The sequence below is a fragment of the Peromyscus maniculatus genome, chromosome 1 (assembly GCF_049852395.1).
Source record: "Peromyscus maniculatus bairdii isolate BWxNUB_F1_BW_parent chromosome 1, HU_Pman_BW_mat_3.1, whole genome shotgun sequence".
Classification (NCBI taxonomy): Eukaryota; Metazoa; Chordata; class Mammalia; order Rodentia; family Cricetidae; genus Peromyscus; species Peromyscus maniculatus.
The window spans coordinates 155,012,183-155,034,942 of NC_134852.1; the positions used below are offsets into that span (position 1 = coordinate 155,012,183).

A 22,760-nucleotide genomic window follows, 5' to 3' on the forward strand; every position below is an offset into this window, starting at 1 on the left:
TCTAGGCCAGCCTGGGCTACTTACTGAATGAGACCGTGGTGGTTTGAGTAGGAACGTCCCTCATAGGATCATATATTTGAATGCTTAGTCACCAGGGAGTGGCACTGTTTGAAAGGATTAGAAGGACTAGGAGGTGTGAACTTATTGGAGGAGGTGTGTCACTGGGGTGGGCTTTGAGGTATCAAAAGCCCACCAATGTTGCATCCCCACCCCCTGCCTGCAGATCAGGATGTAGCTCTCAACTACTTCTCCAGCACCATGCCTGCCGCCATGCTTCCTACCATGATGATGATGGAGTAAACCTCTGAAACTACAAGCAAGGCACCAATTGAATGTCTTCTTTTATAAGAACTGCCTTGGTCACTGTATCACTACACAGCAACAGAACACGGACTAAGACAGACACTGAAAAACAAAAGTCTGATGCCAGTCAAGGAAGGAGGCCAGGGTGATGGAGGCTTGGCACCAAAGGCTGCCTGCCCTGGGCCTGGCAGGCTGAGAGCAGCTAAGGTGCCCTGCACCCACCCCACACTGCTGCAGGTGGGATGAAGAACTTGCACTGACCCTGTCTAGGGTCTCGTTAGAAGTTGGTTTTCAAAGTAAACAAGTTAACCTCACTGTCTGTCTGCTGAAGCACTGGTTCACCTTCAAAGCATGGGGAGATGGCCGGGCAATGGGCAAAGCCCTCCAGGGCTTTGGAACACTGCCCTACTAGGGACCACTGTGTCTAACCCTCCCCAATCCAGGGGGTGACACAGAACTCACGTTCCTAGGCAATCAGATAGCAAGGCAACCCTCTCTGAGGAGCATAATGGATGAAAGGACTTCTCGGGAACCCTCCCTCCCGTGGGCAGAGCTAGAGCAGGGTCCAGTACCCGCTTGGTAGTGGCCAGGAGCCTCTGTGGTGTCGTAGACAGGTTCTGAGGTGTAGGCTAGATTTTGCTGGCTGATGGCCTCAGGGACACCTGCAGTCTCGGTGCTGTACACAGGCTCAGGCTCACTCCCGCCAAGAGGACCTCCGTAGCTCGGCTCTGCCTTAAATGGCACTGCATCCTGCGGAGAGACAAGCACACATTTCTCCATGGACAGAAGAGCACCACTCACAACTGACTTCCATAGTTAGACAAATCAAGACAAGGATAGAAACTTTATACACAGGAAGCGGGGACAGGAAGCTTCCTGTGGAGGGTGACCACGCAGGGCAAGCTGCTATAGGCTAAGGAGATCACTCAGGTCCAGGACTGGTCCCATTTGGCAAGATGATGGTAGCCAGAGGAGACTGCAAGGCTAGCCAGTTCTGTTATGGTGGCTCTACACTGAGCCCTGTCCCAACTTCCCATCACAGCATCTCAGGGACTTCCCTCAGCTTCTGGTCCCAGCTGAGCTGCCAATCACGGGGCCTGTCCCCGCCCCAAGAAGAGCACTGTCACCAGACTCATCAAAGAGCCAGTGTCCCCTCACCTGGCCCAGCAGGAGGCATGGCTCTGTGGGGATGCCTCATGTCCACTCTGTTGGTTGGGTCACTAGCTACAAGGCCACATCCACCAACAAGTGTGGCATGGGAAGGCTGCCTGCCATGCAGGGAGAGTAACATGGTGTCAAGGAGAGGGAGCCCTAGTGGTGAAGAGGTCACGGTCACCTAAGGCCCCATCACGGTCCACACTCTCTCAGAGCCCACGAACAATATCACCTGGATAATGAAAGGGCAGTATGTGAGGACTGTTGGGACTCATGGGACGTGGTTGTGGGCAGAGGGGCTTACTTCAGAGAGGGAGCCCTGAGTCAGGGCAGAGTGTAGGAAATGCTTTCTGGGCAGGGATGAGGCAAGAACTCCACAGAGCTTCGTGTGAGGAGGCCATAGAGAATAAGATGCTCCAGGGCTAAGGGAGAACACTGTCTCAGGGACAACAGGCGGTCGGTTCCAGGGGCAGCATAGTTGGTACGACCAATACACTAAGCATGCAGCATCCACTGACCTCCCAGAAGTCACAGGGAGAGGAAGGCCATGGCACCATGGGCTGCCCAAAGGTGAAGACATCCAACCTGGGGGGACACCTTGCTCCAGGGAGACACAAGGGTATGGCGGCACGAATCTGCAGGAGTCTAGGGCAGCCAACGGGTCAAGTGATTACCCACCTCATAGATGGGGCTGGAGGGTGGTCTGTCCTCAGCTGGCTGAGGACTGGGGGATGCAGGGGGCGTCTGCTTCTTGGCTCTGGTTTGCTCCTAAGATAGAGGGACAGCAAACGCATGGTTACCCGGTCAGCCAGAAAGTCCCATCTGCCACTTTGTAAGGGGGTGGTGCCCAGGTGGGAAGCTTGGAGCCTGCTGGGAGAGTAGAAAGCACTGATCACAGGGTCAGGTGGCTTTGAAGTGGAAGTCACACAGTCAGGTCTTCTCAAGGACTCTGGGACTCCTGTGCCACACATTTAGATGGGCAGTGGACAGGAGCACCGGACAGAGGTGCAATCAAGCAGCTACTCGATCTTGCCCTGAGCTCATTTCCCAACTTGGGGCCCTGAGCCGATGCTACCATAGGCCAAAAGTTTTAGGAACCTTTTAATGATCGAGTATTTTCTGCACGTGAGGCAGACATGACCCCTGGGGGCTGACAGGTGGGCTGCTCTCCATGGACCATGCCCAAAATCCTGGTCCCCAGGACTGCAACAGAACACCAAGAAGAAGATGGGAACCATTCCAGGATGCCAGTGGGCCCATGTCACCCCGAAGTCCTGACAAGAGGGAGGTAGAAGAGAGACAGCTTGGAGCGGCGGGTGATGAGGAATGTAGAAGGTAGGGGAGAGAGGTGGCCACAAGCCAGAGAGCCAAGACAGCCTAGAGATGCTGAAGGTAGTACCTAGGATCTGCCCAAAGACTCCAGAGCCACATCCTTTAGGATGCCTGGACTTTGGGGCTGTGGCATCAAGTATCGGGTGTTCTAACCCCTTGGCAAACAAGCTCATACAGCAGCATGGGAAATTTTCTGAGATCCACATGTCCCCATGGCAGATGTTCAGAACTGTTCAGGGAGATGTTCAGGGTGTCCCCCCAGAGATAGGATTGAACCTCAGCTACCCACTCCACACCCTCTTTACCCTACTGTCTAGGGAGTAGAATGGTCACACTGTGCTCTTGAGAGAAACACCATAAAGACTCTAACACAGTCTCTGCATCCACAGAGCTACCGCTCTGCACCACCAGAACAGTCATGGCAATCACCAAAGATGAAACACCCCAGGCAGTGATGGCCCTGTGCACTGAGGGCAGGACCATCTGGGGGTTCAAGCCTGAAGCGATGGCCCTGTGCACCGAGGGCAGGACCATCTGGGGGTTCAAGCCTGCAGCGATGGCCCTGTGCACCGAGGGCAGGACCATCTGGGGGTTCAAGCCTGCAGCGATGGCCCTGTGCACCGAGGGCAGGACCATCTGGGGGTTCAAGCCTGCAGCGATGGCCCTGTGCACCGAGGGCAGGACCATCTGGGGGTTCAAGCCTGCAGCGATGGCCCTGTGCACTGAGGGCAGGACCATCTGGGGCATTCAAGCCTGCAGCGATGGCTCTGTGCACTGAGGGCAGGACCATCTGGGGGTTCAAGCCTGTAGCGATGGCCCTGTGCACTGAGGGCAGGACCATCTGGGGGTTCAAGCCTGCAGCGATGGCCCTGTGTACTGAGGGCAGGACCATCTGGGGGTTCAAGCCTGCAGCGATGGTCCTGTGTACTGAGAGCAGGACCATCTGGGGCATTCAAGCCTGTAGCACAATGAGGAGGCCAGGCTGTTGAGTTAGCCCAAATGCAAGTGCGGGCTGTGGGGCTCTCCAGCCCTTTCTACACCCCACTGGGTGCCAAGAAGAGCCCTTACTGTCAATGCATGTTCAAAGTCACACAGAGACTGAAGCACAAGAAGGTCGGGTCTAGTCTTGTCAGCTCAGAACTGATAGGAAAAGATGGTACGCTGGAGTCTCATCTTGTGGGGCGAAGAAATGGGGTGGGCAGGACAGAAAAAGACCACACAGCAGAGGAATTAACATCAAGAGAATCTGAGACCAGAACTAGGCGGTTATCCAGAGCCCCAGAACCGAATCAGCCTGCAGAAAGAAGACAAGGAAGCCAGAGCACTGCAGGATGCCGTGCACGCACTGTGGATGAACAAAACCCAGTGTGTGCACCCCCGCTGGAGACTGCGCCCCTACGGGAGGAGATGTACATTCATAGCCTCATGGTCGCTACTACATGCAGCTGCATGCCCTGAGACACATCACACCAGGGCTCCACGGTCAGGACCCATGCTCTGACAGCCACTCCCTTTAACCCATCTTCCTCTGTGAGGTCTCCACCCCAATACCTCCTGGGGGGGTGTCCATCAGCTTAGATGGAGCATCATGTTCACAAAATACCTGTGCATGACTTACTGAGGATTCTACTTCCCAACCATTCCGGAACGCTGTCGTCAGCATTCACATGGGGCCATAGGGCCATGGAGAGGGGCTGAGGGCTGGAGGTGCCCAGGTGGGGGGTGACCAAGTTACTCTAGCTTGCCACGTAAACAAGCCTTCCTACCAGCTCCTCCTGAATCTAGCTGGGAGCAAAGAAACTCCTCTCAGTGGCAAGCGAGCATATCATAGAAGCTTCAGGAAGAGCCCTTCCGCCGTACCCACTTCCCCTACTCCTCACAGTGTGCCCCACGCAGACTGGAGGAAGGCAGCCAGGCTCCAGAACAGGACACAGCATCTGTACTCACTTCCAGCTTCCTCCGAGCCTCCTCCTGCTCCTGCCTTTCCTTGGCCATCCGCTGAGCTCTCTCTGCTTCTGCCTTCCGCCTGTCCTCCTGCTCTCTCTCCTTTGCCAGGTTTTCAAAATTAGCTCGGATATCACTGGTTTTGCTGGTCACTAGAGGAAAGAGAGGACACATCTGTCTCAGAACACCTCACAAAAGCCACAGGACAAAAGCCACACCAGGGTGACCTGGGGGACAGATCCATGGAACGCAGTCAACTCACCCTAGGCCAGCCACACACCAAGCCCAAGCGAGACTGATTGGGATCAGAAGCCCTCAGTCTGGACCACAGTTAAGCCAGACACTGTCATAGTCGAGCATTGCATGCCCAGGCTGAATGAAGCAACAGCTAAGCTTCTAACCATGAAGATTGGGCTGGCATGTGCCTCAGCAGGAGAAAAAGACCTAGAATTCCCCCAATGAGGGGCTGCAGTGTGGCTCAGTGATAGAGCCGCTGCCTGGCATACACAAGGCCCTGGGTTCCATCCCTAGCACCACAAAAAAAGGGGGGTGGGGAGGAAATAGTTTTAGAACAGCAAAAAGCCTTGGTTTTTCAGTACATATGGACCCTTGGGTAGACTTCCCCCGCTCTATGTGACAGAAGTAGGGAGGATGTCAGTCAGGACCAGCAGACGCCTGTCTCAGAACCGGCTTCCTGAGCTCGCAAGTGAACAGGTTTGTTCACGGAACACCATTTTCCCAGACATAACCAGAAGCACGTCTGAGTGTCTGTCAGGCATCCCCTCCAAAGTGAGCCTGTCCGGTAAAGAACACGGGTAGCTGAGGCAAGTGTGGTGGTGTTCAGCTGCCATCCCGGCACTGAAGACGGAGGCGGAAGGACCAGGTGCTCCAGGGCAGCCTGGGCGCCAGGAGACTGTCTCAGAACAAACAAACCAGAATAAACACAGGAAGGGAGAGAAGTAGTGCTGTTTGTCCATATGAAGGTGACGTTTTCAAGCAAAACCCCTGGGTTGGCCAGGTTGTGACACATACCTGGGATCTCAGCACTTGGAGACTGTGGCAGGAGGGTGATGTTACACAAAGCCATCCTGAGCTTATCAGTGAGTTCAAGACTGGCCTAGGATTCGCTGTGGAGCCCTGACTACAAAGGCAAAGAAGCAAACAAGTCTGGGTTGGGGACATTTGCAGAGGCTGCCACGGTGTGCTGGCTAGTTTTCTATCAACCTGACATACACTAGAGTCACTGGAGAGCAGGGGACGTCCAGAGAAAATGCCTTCTTAAGACCAGGCCGCAGGCAATCCTGCCGGGCACTTTCTTAATCAGTGATTGATGTGAGAAGGGCTCAGTACCGCTGTGGATGGTGACACCCCTGGGCTGGTGGTCCTGGTTCTATAAGAACACAGGCTGAGCAAGTTATGGAGACCAAGCCAGTGAGCAGCGCTCCTCCATGGCCTCTGCCTCAGCTCCTACCTCCAGGTTCCTGCTCTACTTGAGTTCCTTCAGTGATGAACAGTGATGTGGAAACATAAGCTGCTTTTGGTCATGGGCTCCATCACGGCAATAGAAACCTAACTAATACAGTGAGTGTGACAGCTGTCACTTAAAGGTTGTGATGAGATGGCTGACAGATGAGACCTCCCTCTTAGGCTGTACGTAAGGGCTCTGCAGCCAGGTGACAGGCCTAGTCCGGAGGACTAGTATCTGAAAGTAACAAGGTATAGATAGCAGCCCTCTGGGTGAGCCAAACTCCGGAAGTACTCAGAGACCGCAGCCCAGGGGAATCCCCAGCCTGGGGAAACCACAGCCCACTGGGCCTTGGGCTCACACAGCTTCCCTGAGAGCATCTTCTCCTCCTGCCTAGCACAGCCATTCCTGTTCCCTTGTAAGGCCCAGGCAGGCAGGGGAAGCCCGTGGTCCTATGACAACTCTGACACTGAGGCTAATTTCCATACTATACGTCACCATGTAAGCACCTCACAATTCTGTTGTTTTAAAAACAATTCATTTACTCCTTCTCCCCTTTTCTGAGACAGAGTCTCACTCTATAGTCCAGGCTGGCCCAAGTCTTACTAGGTAACCCAAGCTGGCCTTGAACTCATGACAATCCACTTGTCTCAGCCTCCCAAGTGCTGAGATTACAGGCATGTGCCACCATGCCTAGACCCTTCTAATATGACATACAATCGGTATAAATTGATCTCAGCACAAGTGGTCCCTGCAGAGGTCTTGGCAAAAGACCCTGATGGTTTCCATGAGTGTCAAAATGGCCCAGGAACTGATCTGTGTGTCTGCGGTGGCCAATGGTCATTCTACCTACTGATGAATTGGGACTTTCTATCCCATATGCAAAGGGCACTCTCTGGATGTGTCTCATCTTCACATACCCAGGAAGCACCTGAAAGGACATGTTTCTGAGCCACTGGTAAAAACTTGTGGGTGAGAGGCTGAGACTCCTCTGCTTCTCTTCATAAACACCTAAGGTTTTATGAACCTCAGGCTGTAGCTGGGACCACTGAGAGAAGTGGGCTCGAGGAACACATGTAGGCTGTTCCCAGAACCTGGTCACCAGTAGCTCTCACTAACATCCCACACAGTGAGGCTTCTCCCTCAGCCATCCTAGGAGACCACAGGGCACCAGCACTGTACCCCATGGACCACACAGTGCTTTCAGACTGCCAGGACTCACCAGCCTCAATGGGGACAGTCTTCTGGTATGCAGAGGGCACCTGGGCCACGTCTTCAAAGGTGGATGCATTCTGCAGAGACAGAGAAGTCAGGGGATAGTGTCCTCATTCTTTCCCAGCTAGGACAGCTGTTACCTAGGGACTGTGAGGAGCCTCCCCAGCTTTCAAAACACCTCTACAACACAGAGCTGTTGCCCCAATCCTGCCCTCTGTAGATTCCTTGGGGCTCGGCTCCCCTTCCACAGACTCACTGATGATCATACAGATGCACGCACCTGCACTGAGAACATGAGTTACCGTGAGGCTCTGTAGGTCCCAGGGTCACCTGGCCAGGCCCCCTCCTTGCCCTCCTGTAGGCTCTCTCAATATCCTACACATCAACCATGCTTACAGGCTCCAGAATTACTCCGGCACGGATCACGAAGCAGTGGCTGACCTAGACACAGCCTGACAGGGCAGTGACACCAGTGACAGTCCCCAGCCATGTGACTTCTAATAGATATTCAGGGTTCAGAGCATTCACTGCCCCGACCAGCACCCTGCCTGATCTCCCATATGGAGCCATTCCCAGCTGAGAGCCCCCAGGTCAGAGCTGTGCCCACCTCAGCCCGGGTCGCCATTCCTCTCCCTGTTCCCAGACGCCCTGCTCCTAAGCCCCATCTCATCCTCCACAACGCCTCCACCTACTTGTCCACCTACTGTCTGCTCTGCAATCTCCAGCTGCTCTGCTCACCCCTGGGGGACCCCTGATTCACCTCTATACCCCTCACTCCCTTCAATCACTCACCCATGCCCCGCCTTCCAAATCACAGCACCTTTTCCTCCTAAAGCAGGCTGGGAGTGACACCCAGGGCTCTCCGATTCTGAACCAGTCTCAGCACTAAACCACACCTGACCCCCGCCCAGCTCTTGACCCCAGCCTCCTGTCTCTCCCATTCCCTTCTTCCTGGGTATCCCTCCCCTCAGACTCTGCCCATTTCAGCTCTCACTCCGTCTCCCTCACACAGCCTGGCTCCGGAGCCCAACAGGGTGGCCACTTGTAAATGCCCAAAGCCACCATGGAGGGACACTTTTCCTCTCTAGGGAAGGATGGCATCAGGGTTCGCCACCTCATCCCAATTACTATGGCGATGAACCACTGCTCTTGGCACAGCCTGGGTCCTGATCCCACCCCACAGTCCCCTGGGCAGGAAGGACCCTGAGCTCTTCCAGAGGGCAACAGACAGAGAAAATGACAACACCTGGCTGGCAGGGGCAGCAGAGACTTCTAACCACATCATTTCCTGACTCCAACTGCACAATGCCAGCGGTCGCCATCTTTGCGGTTGCCATCTTTACCATCACTGCCAACCACAGACACCACAACTTCCTCAACGCCAGCCTCCGAGTAACTCACTCACTTCCTCATGTCCTCGACCACAGGGCCCTCAGCCACCAGACACCTGGTCTCCTTCCACCTCACCCAGCCTCCCTGCTCGGTCTCTGCTGACTGGCAGGTGAAGCCCTGGGGATACCCCTCAGCACATGGCAGGTCCCTCCCTCCCATTGAGGCAGCCCTGCAGCACCATGGCTGCCCAAAGCCTTTGTAGCTTCATCTTCTCTACCTGAGTTCTCTAACTCTTCAAAGCTCCACCGCCGCCTTGAGTCACACGAACCCTCCCGCTGCTCTGTCAAGTGCTGCAGTTACGGGTGTGTGCCACTGTGCCTGCACTCGGACAGGCTGCATGTCCCACGGGCTTCCCAGGCCCCTCCCCTCAGCAGGAGGTGCTGCAGCTGGAACTGTCTCTCCTTCCTCTCCCACATTTGCAGTGACCTGGTTCCTAAACCGGGCTCCTGGTCGCATCCTCGCTTCACGTCACTGACTCCACCTCTGCAGACAAGCTCCAGTCTACCCTCAAAACTTGGCCCAGGGACCAAGGAGAGGGTTCATCGGGCAAAGGCGCTTGTCACCGAGCCCAGTGACCTGAGTTCAATCCCTGGGACCCACAAGGTAGAAACCAATTCACACAAGTTGTCCTTTGACCGCCACGTGTACTCTGTGGCACATACGTGTGCGTGTACACACACACACACACACACACACACACACACGTACATATACATCACTTTTAAACTCAGTTTATCTGGCTTCCTCAGGGACATTTTGCTCAAGCAACTCCTGTGAGAAGCTCTGGCGACATGGCAGGTACCTTGGGCGATGCCAACCCCAGTGAGCTTTGAGCCTAACGGAAGAACAAGTCTGTGAATGACCCATGCCACGTATGGCCACAGCCAAGCACAGGAACAAACGTCTGCACCTCAAGTGGAGGAGAGCAGTGCCTGCCAGGCCTCTGGAGGAGCTGCAGAGCTGCCGAGCACCCCACACACACACACACACACACACACCCCACTGGCCGATACACTAGGAGAACAATTCTTTCACCGGCTCACAGCTGACCCTGCAGGGTCCCGAAACTGACCAAAGGCAACAACAGGCTGAAGAGGGGGGGTCTGGGGAAGGGGAACAAACTGTTTCCACAGGAGTGTGCTTTCATCCTTAAAGATAAAGCCAGACAAGATGGCACCTGCCACCAGTGCCAGACTATGGAAACTGAGGCAGAAGGATCTCAAGTCCCAGACCAGCCTAGGTGGCAGAACAAGACGCCATCTGAAGGAAAGAGTGAAAAAGGACAAGCCACAGACCAGTGCGTGCCACCTGTGGCCATCTGCAGCAGGACTAATTCTAGCTCCTGCTGTCCATGGTGACAGCCAGTGACTAGACGTGGCCACTAAGCACTTCTAAGTGCCAGGCAAGAACCAGTTCCAATAATAATTAAAAGTTCCAACAATCGCATGTCCCCAGCACCCTGGCATCAAGTGCCTGGGACCCACCTGAGATCCCCACTACTCACTGCTATGCTGTGACCAGGTACCCAGCTTGCCTGTCTCAGCCTCAAGTGTGAACCGGAACAGATCCTCAGTGTGCTACATGACGTATGCAGGGTTCCCAGGACCACGGAATGACATATGCCTAATGTTTCTGGACAGACCTCCAGTGTTGTGAGCCAAGGGCCCTCACAAGAACATCCCCACAACAGCTCGCTGGCCTTACCTTGTCCATCCGATCCTTCTGTACCCCATACTTCCCGCCGAATCCTTTGGCATAGTCTGAAAGGTGGTGAAGGCAAGACTTATGTGAGGCCGAGGGTGGGTGAGCAATGGCAGGCACATGCACACGGGTCCACGAAACAGCCCAGGGACACAAACCAGAGCAGAGGGATGTGGAAGCTGCTGAGGACAGGCTCTTCTGGCAAAGCCAGCTGTCTAACCACGGTGCCCGGTGCAGGCAGGGAGCAGGTGAGGTGTGGACATGCTTCCAGGAGTGGGAAGAGGGAGAGGGAGAGGGTGGGCGGCAGGCTGGCGGGAAGGAAGCCGAGGAGGAGGGCACAGGACAGGCCTTTGCAGTGCACACTTCTATAGCACAGTCTTCGCACCAGCCAGGGCCTTATGCTCATCTGCTTCCTGGGCGCCCGCTCTACTGGGCACTAAATAGAGGCCCCACCGTAGTTTGTTCTCTTGCTTTTTAAAAGAAAAACAAAACAAAACTCCGTGTCGAAATGCCACCAGACAAGTATGTCTGTCGCTGCCACACACACAAACATATGAAAGTGACCGTCATGCAGCCTTGACATCACAGGAACCAATGGCCACCTCCACGCAGTCTGCTGGTCAGCACTAAGTACATCCACCCCAGGCCCAGTGGCATCTGGGAGCCTGCACTCCATGATTCAGGGACTCACATGCCTCTGCCTGGACACTTGGGTTCTAGGAACCAGGTCCAATCTCTCAAGGAAAAGAAAAACTGCAACAGCTACTGAGATCCCCAGGGCATGGCTCGACCGGCCTGTGTCAGCCATGTGCACAGTGCGCACATACAGTGTGGCTCTGGGTGGAGATGCTACACACAGATGGTGTGGCAAACAAAAACAAAAACAACCAAAAATCCAAACACACAAACCTTGTACACCCGGCAAAACAAAAACAAAAAACCCCACTACAAACAAAGACACAGAGACCACATGAAACACGCCTGTCTTTCTCCATGACCCCGGTGTCTAGTTAACATCAGGTCTGGGAGAGCAAACCCACCTCACCTCCCTGTGGGTCAGAGGCAATGAGGAGGGGTTCAGAGATTCAGCGCTGGTGGTCAAGGCAACGAGGCCCGCGGGGTCCCCTGCAGAAACTACACTGACCTGGCCTGCAGAGTGCCTCCTAACTTGAACCCTAAAGGTCAGAGGGGAAAAAGAATTGGGGGTGGAGGAGGCAGGGACCGCGCTCCAGGATGCTGCTCTGGCAGGAGACCGGGTGGAGGACATCCCTGGCAGCTGGCGGCACAGGGGACTAACACAGGCACTGCGGTGGACCCTGAAGTCTATGCTGCGAGTTAGCTGCACTGCAAGGGCTGGTGGGAGGAGGAAGGGGCAACTGTGCCTTGCTGGGACTCGTGCTTGGCCAGTCTCTCCTTGTAATCAAACCCCACAGCGGAGGAGTCCTGCCTCTCGGACTGAACACCAAATTTGCCTCCGAACCCAGTCTTATAGTCTGGAGATCCACGCGAGACAGTGGGGAGCATGACCGAGAGAGGAAACAGCCAGGTTAGAATCACGTGAGCATGTGCAATGTCAAATACATCACCGGTCAGGCAGCAAGAGCGCTGATCCGGGCCTGATGGCCTAACACTGACCAAAGGATTAAGGAGCAAACTTAAAAGTCCGTATGCTTCAGCTGATTCACAGAAACAGGTTCAGAACTGGATGGTAAATCGCTCTGTTAAAGCTACTCCACGCTTTAAGGTTTGCCTGCAGGGTCCTTCCCAGGCTGCCGACAGGAAAGGGACAACAGAAGAGCTACCAGTCCCGCTCCCTGTGCTGGAAGGACAGCTGGGGACAACCTTTTCAAACCAGCTTTCCCTGGGACAAAGTTCCCGCTGTGACAAGAAAACACTCCCGGCTAGAAAGGAAGCTGCTAAGGATTTGAGGGGAGGCTCGGAGGCAGAGAGAATCTGTCCAGCATAGACCAGGCTGCAGATTCCATCCCGAGCACTGCAAAGAAGTGTGCCCTCCATGAACCCTAGCCACCTTAAAAGGGAGAACCCAGGAACCCAGAGGGCAAAGGGCCCCTGTGGGTGCTACAGGAACAGGCTCCCAGTGGCTGCAGCACGGGCTTATGAGCAGGGAGAGGCCAGGATCACCCAAGCCCCTTGCCACCCACGGGGACTTCTGGGACTGGGGGAGACATAGACTACTTCACACTGTGAAAACGAAATTTGGACAGAAGCACAGCTGACACGAGGCACGTGACCGACTGAGGATGAACACAAGCTTCCCAAAGGCCCTGGAGGAGAGCTGGGGGAGGGGCTAGAGGCGGTACCTTTCTGGGACTCATGCAGCTGCGGCTTCTCCTGATGATCCCAGCCAAGGGCACACTTGTCTTGTCTGTCTGTCTGCACACCAAATTTTCCTCCAAACCCTTTCACATAGTCTACATGCACAACAGAAAGCCATAACCTGGCATTACTGCGCAGCCCGGAACAAGGGGGAGGAAGCGGGTTTCAGATGCAAGGAGGCACGCTTCACTGGACCCAAGCTTCCCCCAGGGCACAGCTGGGATGGGACCCTGGCTGACAGCCATCAGAGGCCCTCCTCAAGATAACCGTATCTTACGAGTGCGGTCACACAGGCAGGGCCAACGCATGCGGCCCTCAGGACAGCGAGGTCTTGTCACTCACAGGCAGACGTGTGTGACAGGGACATTACTACATACAAGCAACACTGAGGCTTAGAGCCAAGGATGAGGCCAGCGCCTGAGTTCTCATACCCACAGGCTGGGACTGGCTGTCCCAGGTTGACCATTTAATACCGCAGGCGACAGAAGCTTCTCTCCCAAACCTGTACCCTCGGAGGGGCTGGCCGGAGGAAGCTAAAGGGCGGGTACCTTTCTGGGACTCATGCTTCTCTGTTTTGCCTTGATACTCAAAGCCCACAGCACTTTTGTCCACCTTGTCCTTGTCGATTCCGTATTTGCCACCAAAACCTTTGGAATAATCTGGAACAAGAACGGCACTGTATGAAAAACCAGCAATGGAGATGGGCAGAGGGCTAAGGGCGCCTGCCGCCAAGTTTGAAGGCCTGAGTTCAGTCCCTGGGACCCACGTGCTACAAGGAGAGAACCAGCTCCTGTAAGCTGTCCTCTGACCGCCACACATGTGCACACCCATGCACATACACAAAAGGGATAAATAGAAAAGATTAAACCAGCAACAGTTTCCGTGAACATGTTATATGGTCTTTAAGAAGGTAAACCATGGGCTGTCAAGACTGCTCAGCAAGGGAAGGCATTTGCCACTAACCCTGATGACCTGGGTTCCATCCATGGGACCCACATGGTGGGAGGAGAGAGCCCAAGTGTGGTGGCTTATGCCTGTGTCCCAGGACTCAGGAGACTGAGGCAGGAGGATTGTTGGGAATTTGAAACTAACTTCCAATACACAGTGAGTTCAAAGCCAGCAAGGGGTATAAAGTGAGCCCTTGTCTGGAAATAAGAGAAAAAGAAACAAAGAAATAAATAAAAAGAAAAACAGAAGGGGCTGGAGAGATGGCTCAGCAGTTAAGAGCTGAGCTCTTGCAGAGGACCAGAGTTCGGATCCCAGCACCTACATGGTAGCTCACAACCACCGGTAACTCCAGTTCCTGCCGATCTGTTGCTCTCTTTTGGGATCTGAAGGCATCTACACTTACCTGATATATACACAGACACATACCCACACACATATTAAAAGAAAGGAAGAGAGAGAGGAGGAGGAGAAAGAGAGGGAGGGAGGGAGGGAAGGAGAGAGGGAGGGTGGGAGGAAGGAGAAGGAAAGGAAGAAAGGTAGATCTTTAGAGCTGGAGAGATGGCTCAGTAGTTAAGAGCGCTGGCTGCTCTTCCACAGGACCTCGGTTTGATTCCCAGCAACCATGTGGTGGGTCTAAATGACCTATAACTCTAGTTCCAGGGGATCCAACACCCTCTTCTGGCTTCCACAGGTACTAGGCACACATGTGATAATCGGACATATATGCAGACAAAATACTCATACACATAAAAAAAAAAATTAAGTATATTAAAAAAAAAAAAAAAAACTTCAGCCAGATGGTGGTGGCATACGCCTTTAATCCCAGCACTCAGGAGGCAAAGGCAGGCAGATCTCTGTGAATTTGAGGTCAGCCTGGTCTACAGAGCTAGTTCTAGGACAGCCAGGGCTACAGAGAAACCCTGTCTCAAAAAAAAAAAAAAAAAAAAAAAAAAAAAAAAAAAAAAAACTTTAAGAAAAAAACAGAACACATGTGGAGAACATTCTAGAAACCCAGGCTCTAACAAGGTCATGTGACATGTAACTCTTGCACTATCATAGCATGATTTCCTATAGGTACTTAGACCCTCAATGAGAAGCCCTAGGCAACCTCTGGGCCTATGTGCCACAGCCAGCCAGAAGTACACTCAGCCTCTGCGTGGAGCCAGGACAGATGGCCCAGAATGCTCAGCACATACCACCTGAGTTAAGTCTGACCCCAGGGAAGAGAAGCACAGTGATCTATGTGAGGTCACAGCTGCACACTAGCCCAGAAAAGAGCCTAAGGAAGGCAGGCAGCCACAGCTACACAGGCCCCAGGCACACTGGCCCTTTCCAAGGGCAGGGCAAGCCAACATGGCCATGGCCAGAACTTTTGGTGATGTTTTGCCTCGTGTGTGTGTGTGTGTGTGTGTGTGTGTGTGTGTGTGTGTGTGTGTGTGTGTGGAGGTCCATGTGGAGGTCAGAACACAATCTTGGGTCCTCACCTTCCACCTTGAGACAGGTCTCGTTATTGATTTTCTACTGAGTATGTCAGGCTAGCTGGCCTGTGAGCTTCAAGATTCTCCTGTCTCTGTCTCCCGTCTCCCAACAGATAAACAGGGAACGCAGACGATCGTTCTATGTGCCACACCCAGTTTCATATGTGTTTCGGAGATTCAAACTCAGGTCCTCACATTCACACAGCAAGCACGGTTACCCACTGAGCTGAGCCCCAGTCAGTCAGGTCTCTTGGGATTTTTGTTGTTGTTTGTTTGTTTAAAGAAATCCAGGGGCTTCTTTTCAATGTAAGCTCTTGGTTTTCTTTTTTGTTTGTTTTGCTTTGTTTTTTGAGACAGGGTTTCTCTTGTAGCCCTGGCTGTCCTGGAACTCACTTTGTAGACCAGGCTGGCCTCAAACTCAGATCCTCCTGCCTCCACCTCTGGAGTGCTGGGATTAAAGGCGTGCGCCACCACCGCCGCCGGCTCCTCTTGATTGTCAAATACCGGCAAACATTGAACAGAGCTGCCCCGTGTGAGCACAGAAATAGCACCAGGAAGATGGGCTGTGGTTCCAACACCGTAAACATGAAAAAACATCTTTACCTGCACAGAAGGGTATGAATATTCTGATCTGCCCCTTGAAATCCCACCCTTTGGCACTGCCCTGAGTCCTGACATAAAAGCCTCATTCTAAGGGAAAACTCCTCCCCTTCCTCTCTCTCTTCCACTTTTCCTCCCATGAGGTATGTATGCATCCTCTCCCTCTCCCTCCCTCTCCCCCCCCCCTCTCTCCTTCTCTCTCTTTCTGTCTCCTCCCTTTCTTTCTCTTCATCTCTCTATTATAATAAACTCTCCACATGGATGCAGCGCCTGGGTTGTGAATTACTGGCCGCTGCCACCGCCATGCATCTGCCCAGCATGTTTCCCTGCACATGCAGGATACCCTGGGGGGGGGGTCCCCCCACACAACAGTTCATAACAAGGGGAAAGTCAATGTGGCTTCTCAGGACCTTGTGGCAGAATTTGTCAAAATTTTAGAGGTTTGGAGGATATGGAGAGCAAATCTAGAGCCTTGTGCTCTACCACGAAGCCACACCCACAGTCCCTGTCCCTAAATCAATCCAGACTACCCAGCTAAACCCAATCTTTAAAAACAGATAAGGGGCGGGGCGGGCTGCAAGATGGCTCAGCAGGTACAAGCAGGCACACAGTCAAGTGTTTCCCACAAGCCAGGCACTCAGAGGCAGAAGAGGCAGGAAGATCTCCATGAGTTCCAGATCAGCCTAGTCTGTACAGCGAGTTCCTGGACAGCCAGAGCTACACAATAGAGACCTTGTCGCAAACAAAACAAAACACAAAAAGGTATTTGCCATGCGAGCCTGCCAATCTCAGATCAGTCCCTAAAACCCACATACAGGTAGAAGATGTGACTCCATGAAGTTGTCCTCTGGCATACACACATGGCATGCATGCCTCTGATTCCAAGATCAGGAGGCTGGGGCAGGAGGATTGGATCAAGTGTAAAGCTACATGGTGAGTTCCTGGCACCAGAGGAGCGGTTCTCAACCTTCCTAATGCTGTGATCTTTTCATACAGTTCCTCATGTTGTAGTGACCCCCAACCATAAAATTATTTCATATTTCATAATTGTAATTTTACTAGTTATGAATTATAAAACATCTGATATACAGGATATCTGACACTTGACCCTTAAGGGCCATTTGACCCACAATGGGGTCATGACCCACAGGTTGAGAACCATTGCATTAGAGAGATGTTCAATGGTTATGAGCATTGACTGCTCTTCCAGAGGACCCTGTTTAGGTTCCTAACACTCACATGGCTGCTCATAACCATCTATAATTGCAGTTCCAGGGGACCAGACACCCTCTTCTGGCCTCTGCACAAAGTACATATATATATAAAGGCAAAATACCCATATACAGCCATACACATCAAATAAAAATAAATTAATCTAAGGAAAAAATCGAAAGATGAAAAGATTAACAAAAATAAAAATAACAAAGAAGAGTGCTCTCACCCCTAAAGGAGCCCAAGGCCCAACCGTACCTTTCTGTGACTCATGCTTCTCCGTCTTGCCCTGGTAGTCAAAGCCCACAGCGCTCTTGTCCACACGGTCAGCTTGCACACCGTATTTGCCACCAAAGCCACTAGAGTAGTCTGAAGAGACAAGACGGCACCAGCAAGCATTAAGACTCTCGAGGGATGCAGTGTCCATCTTAAACCTAAAAGCTGCATCCCTTGGATAACACTGGACACCCTCACGCTTCATGCAGAGTTCAGATCACTTCCCACCGCAACGTGCGACTGTCTTGTACTGACAGAAAGAACTGGCCATAGTAGTTTACACCAGGAATTGTCAGCCTGGGCTACAGTGTGAGATCCTGTTTCAAGAACCAAAGTAGGGGACCACTGGGTAAGCCTGATTGATGTCCTGAGTTCCTTCCCCAGGATCCACGTGTCAGAAGTGGTGGACGGACTATGGTGGTATTGTGTTCCCCAAAATATTGTGTACCTTAATAAACTTATCTGGGGTCAGAGAACAGAAAAGCCACTAGTTAGGCAGTGATAGCAAATGCCTTTAATCCTAGCATTCCAAAGGCAGAAATCCATCTGGGATCTCTGTGAGTTCAAGGCCACATTGGAAACAGCCAGGCATGGTGACTCACGCCTTTAATCCCAGAAAGCAAGCCTTTAATCCTAGGGAGTGATAGTAGAAAGCAGAAAGGTATATAAGGCGTGAGGACCAGAAACTAGAGGCATTTGGCTGGTTAAGCATTCAGCTGGTTAAGCTTTCAGGCTTTGAAGCAACACAGTTCAGCTGGGATTCATTCTGGATGAGGCCTCCAGTCTGAGGAAACAAGACCAGCTGAGGATCCAGTGAGGTAAGATAGCTCTGGCTTGTTCTGTCTCTCTGATCTTCCAGTGTTCACCCCAATAACTGGCCCCAGGTTTGTTTTATTAATAAGAACTTTTAAGATTACTGCTGCAACGGACCACTGTGAGTTTGTCTCCCCCGAATTTCATACACGTACAAAGTCAATAACAATGTTTAATAAATAAGAAAGGCGGGGATACAGAGAAATGACGGTGTTTGCCACTTTCTAACTTCACTGGCCACAGCCAGGCATGCTTGCACACCGCTGTGGCCCCAGTACTCGGGAACTAGAGCAGAAGACTGCCGGAGCTGGAAGCCAACCTAGGCTTCATGGTGAGGTCTAAGCCAGCCTGGGCTACAGAATGAGCACGTCTCAAAAATAAACAAGAAACAACAAAAATGACAATTCACAGTCAGGTGAAATACTGACCATCTCAGCACTTATGAGGCTGAGGAAGAAGAATTATGGAGTTCAAAGTCAGGCTTTGATAGCACATTATCTTAAAAGAAACAAAATCAAACCACTGGGTACTAAAAAGAAATGATTTGCCTTGGTTGTTAAAAAGTGGGGTGGGGGGACACTCCAGACCCACGTGATACCATGAAAACCAATCAGCACTCTCTTTTCCACATTTCAGGGCATAGTTTTGACAATGCAGGCCCACAACTCTGGTTTCTGTCTTCAGGGACATTTGCTGTTCATTACAGTGCCAGAGAGCTGACAGTGAGCTGCTGTGCCCAGGTAAAGAGAAGGCAGCTTCTACTGGAGACAGCAGACACATGACAGCAGGCACAGAGCTCTGAGTGTGCCACCAACAGTGAGGACACACACCCTTTAAAAGCCAGATGGCCCGGGCACCCAGAGCAGAGAGCGGAGGCCTCCCTGCCGCCAGGCTGCAGCAGCACTCGCCTTACCTTTCTGGGAGGCGTGCTTCTCCGTCTTCCCCTGGTATTCGAAGCCTACAGCAGACTGTGGGACAAAAACATAAGGGACAGGCATTTGAAACGCCACCGAGATGACCCATCTGAACTCATGACACACAGAAAACAAAGATTTTGGTAATGCTGGTTTTGAGAAGGTGTGTGTGCTCACACATGTCCAAAGGCCAAAGGAAGATGTCCAGTGTCCTGTGCTATCACTGTCAGCCTTGTTCCTTTGAGACAGGGTCTCTCACTGAACTTAGAGGTAGGCTGGCAGCCAACAAGCTCCAGCAACACTCCTGTCTCCTCCCCACTCCGCACCCCTAACACTGAGCCTGGCTCATGTGGGTGCTGTGATTCAAATACAGGTCCTCATGCTCGCACAGTGACATCTGCGTCATCTCCCAAGCCTGTGTGGTGGGTTTTTTGTTTGTTAATATAGGGTCTTACTCAGGCCCAGGCTGACTTTGAACTCATGGCAATTCTCCTGCCTCCACCTCTCAGGTGCTGGGAATACAGGTGTGAGCCAGGCTTAAACCATGTTAGTTTTTGACCTTTGGTTTCCCAGGCAAAGTACAGGTCCAATCATGACTGCTCAAGTCTGTATGTGCAGCTCCTCCTCCGTCCCCGCAGGCGCCCGGCACCAGCTTGGCTGAATTATTCCAGGCACAGCATGCCGATCTGGAATTAATTCCCCTGCCACACAGACTTCCCAAACAAGCTTTACTGAGAACATTAACAAGATGGCAGGCCTGCCATGGGACCTCATGGTGGCCTGCCCTTAGCATGACCCGGAGCTGGGACTCCGCATCTCCCCCCCTTCAGACACAGATGGTCAGACCCTGCTACTATGGCAGAAAGCCAGGACCCACACTGAAAGTGGTGTGCTTCCTGTGCCACTGAGAGCCTTAGGCCTCTGGACACTGAGACCACAGCTCAGCAAACCCCACTCTGAGGGCGGCTCTGCCTGTCAATCACATCCATCCAGGGTTAGACAACGAGAAAGGTCCCTGATGGCAAAGCGTGGCTGAGTCAGAGGCTAGGCATAGAGGGTGGCCTGCAGCAAGCATGCTGAGGCCTGTCTTCCATGTCACTGTCTGTTCCCCATTGGACAGTCAGTACCCCTCGCATAGGCCGGCATCAGAGGCTTGTGAGTTCTTATCTGGACACCCTTCCTGCAGTCCCACGGGGTCAGAGGGCACCTGTGAACTGCTGCACTGGCCCAGGAAGGCAGCCACAGCAGCAGCCTGTAGCTGTGGCAGGGAGCCTGCGGCCCTGGTCCTGTCACTCACCTGATCCACCCTGTCCATCTGGACACCAAACTTGCCTCCAAAGCCTCGGACTGAGTCCACTTGTGAGCAATGCTTGGAAAGTTTTGACTGGTACTCGTGGCCAACGGCTGACTGGAACAAAGAACAAAGATGCGCCATTATGCACCCGTGCCCAGTGTGGCACACAACCCCACTCCCCGACTCTGCTGCTGACACTCTCTTGGCTAAAGGAATGTCACCCCCATCAGTGAGGTGGGCCTTTGCTCTCAGGGACCCAAATCCCAAGACATGGCCCTGAACTGGCTGAGCCCTGAGTACCCCAAACTTAAGAGATCCCCCCCAAACACCCCTGACTGCAGACGGGAACTTCGGACAGGGCCAGGTATGAACAAAGGACAGAACCTGCAGCACACCCAGTGACCCGTTTACATCAGTCACTCTCTCAGGGGTGGTGTTTGCACAGGCTGGGAGCCCAAGGGCCAAAGCATGGCACACACTTGGTGACTGTGCTGAAGCAGACACAGGTACTTCAGCGACAATGCAGACGTGCATGCCACACCTCCCAGATATGCAGGCCACACAGGCAAGAGCCAAGTGCTGTCACCTCACAGCAGCCCCCACCAAAGGATGCAGGTCCCCCGGGGCTTTCTGTTCAAGGGGTCGAAAGGTGCATCAGGCCGATGCCTGCTGGCAGACTCCCACCCTAGCCCCTTCCGTAAACAGTGCTCTCAGATCTGTGCTGTCACCAGCTGTCAGCGATGCCACTGCCCAGCACAGCAGTCCTGTAGCCGTTCCTCTTGTAGACAATGCCTGTGTGCCTCTGAACCTGTCTTCTTGGCCCTCCTGGCAACACAGAACCCTAACTCTGACTGCCCTACAGGGAAAGTCAGTCCTGTGTACCACAGGCCTCCCTTGGTTGGCCAACTGTTCAGTTCGGTCTTGCACTTGGGCTGTGTTCTGCATATCACTGACCTCAATGCCCCTCTTCATGAAGGTCACTGAAGTGGGGGATACACAGAACATAGTCGACAGAGAAAGCCTCGGCTCAATGACTTCTCTCCTTCCCAGGCTAAGCTGTGGTTAGCGGCTGACGGCAGACCACAAGCCACAGCCTGTGAAACCCCATGCGGCACGATGGCCTGCCCGCAGCCTCTAGGCTCACACACAGAAACTGCCAGGAAGAGATCAAAAAGAGGCAGCCATGCCAAGAGATTTTCCAGCAGGACTGCCCATCAGAAGGAAGTTAAGGAGAAAAAGGGGCTGAGGTGACAGCTGGCTCTGGTTCCAGCCTGCTGACTCAATGTGTGCTCGGTGGCTTTTGGTCTCCTAATGGCAGAAGCCCATCTCTTATTAGCCTTGATCTGCAGTATGTAGGAAAAGCAGGAAGCCCCCTTGGCAGGCCACAGTCACCTGATCCCTAAAGGAAACCGGTGGCTCCAGTCCTGGCTCCTCACAGGTGTGTGCTACCTACCCTTGATGAGCCTGGCTGGGGAAGTCTGTGGGCCTCACCTCTCTTGCTATTTCTGGAGAGAACGCGTTATGAATAGCTCAGCCATTCATCTTCAGGTTTGTGACAACAGGTTACTCTCAAGGGTTCACATGAGCAAAGGGCTAACCTCTCCTTAATGCATAGGGCCTAGGGGGGGCCAACAAGATGGAATACCAGCACCCCAGGCTAATGTCACCAATGCTTGGGAACTACTGGTCAGTATCGAGCCGAGGAAGGTGAAGTGAAGATTCTAGAAGTCGGGGGTCCACGAGCCACCTGGGTACTGACAACAGTGTGGCAGTGCAGTGCACACTTACAGCATACCATACCTAGCACAGAAGACCAGGCCAGGCACCAGGTGAGGGCAGTAAGTTCTAACGGAAGCCCAGAAGGGTGTGTCTCCCCAAAAGGACAGCACAGGGCAGCAGTGAGAAGCCATCGAGGGAAACAGGACATGACAGGTGGGCACAAAGGGTGAAGGAAGGACCAGGCTTAATGAGCCCCAAGCTGCAGGCTTGATGATGAGATCTGAGCCAAAGGAAGCCAAGTACTCACAGCAGAGAAGCCAGAGAACATTCCTGGCATTAAGCTCGCACTTGGTAAATTAAGATTCTCCCCCAAACTGCCACTCTGTCTCTTCACTGTGGTTCTCTGTCTGCCTGGGCCTGGAGCGGCAGGCTCTCCACACAGCCCAGGTCAGGACCAGCACCTCCGTCTCTGTGTCTGCCTGAGCCTGGAGCGGCAGGCTCTCCACACAGCCCAGGTCAGGACCGGCAACCCGTCTCTGTGCCAGCAATGCAGCAACACAGCCAGCAACCACATCTCCTTCCTACAGATGGCATCCGGTCAGAACGCTGCTCCAGACTATTCCTGGCTGTGATGTTTTGAATAAGAATGGCCCCCATTCTTC

At 53.1% G+C, this 22,760-nt stretch overlaps 1 protein-coding gene across 3 annotated transcripts in view; it reads right to left on the bottom strand.

The window, feature by feature from the left end:
* Window positions 1-22,760, bottom strand: part of Cttn (cortactin) — a 37,430-nt gene that overhangs the window by 3,358 nt on the left and 11,312 nt on the right. Inside the window, exons 6-16 of one of the 3 annotated variants that reach the window (XM_006977325.4) lie at window positions 20,383-20,493; window positions 19,085-19,139; window positions 17,341-17,451; window positions 13,393-13,503; window positions 12,829-12,939; window positions 11,890-12,000; window positions 10,511-10,566; window positions 7,422-7,491; window positions 4,738-4,886; window positions 2,137-2,226; window positions 876-1,053 (exon numbers count right to left, since the gene is read on the bottom strand). In XM_006977325.4, coding sequence (XP_006977387.2) covers window positions 876-1,053; window positions 2,137-2,226; window positions 4,738-4,886; window positions 7,422-7,491; window positions 10,511-10,566; window positions 11,890-12,000; window positions 12,829-12,939; window positions 13,393-13,503; window positions 17,341-17,451; window positions 19,085-19,139; window positions 20,383-20,493 — 1,153 coding nt within the window. The remainder of the gene's footprint in view (window positions 1-875; window positions 1,054-2,136; window positions 2,227-4,737; window positions 4,887-7,421; window positions 7,492-10,510; window positions 10,567-11,889; window positions 12,001-12,828; window positions 12,940-13,392; window positions 13,504-17,340; window positions 17,452-19,084; window positions 19,140-20,382; window positions 20,494-22,760) is intronic. The other 2 variants (XM_006977323.4, XM_006977324.4) reach the window with 2 other exon arrangements.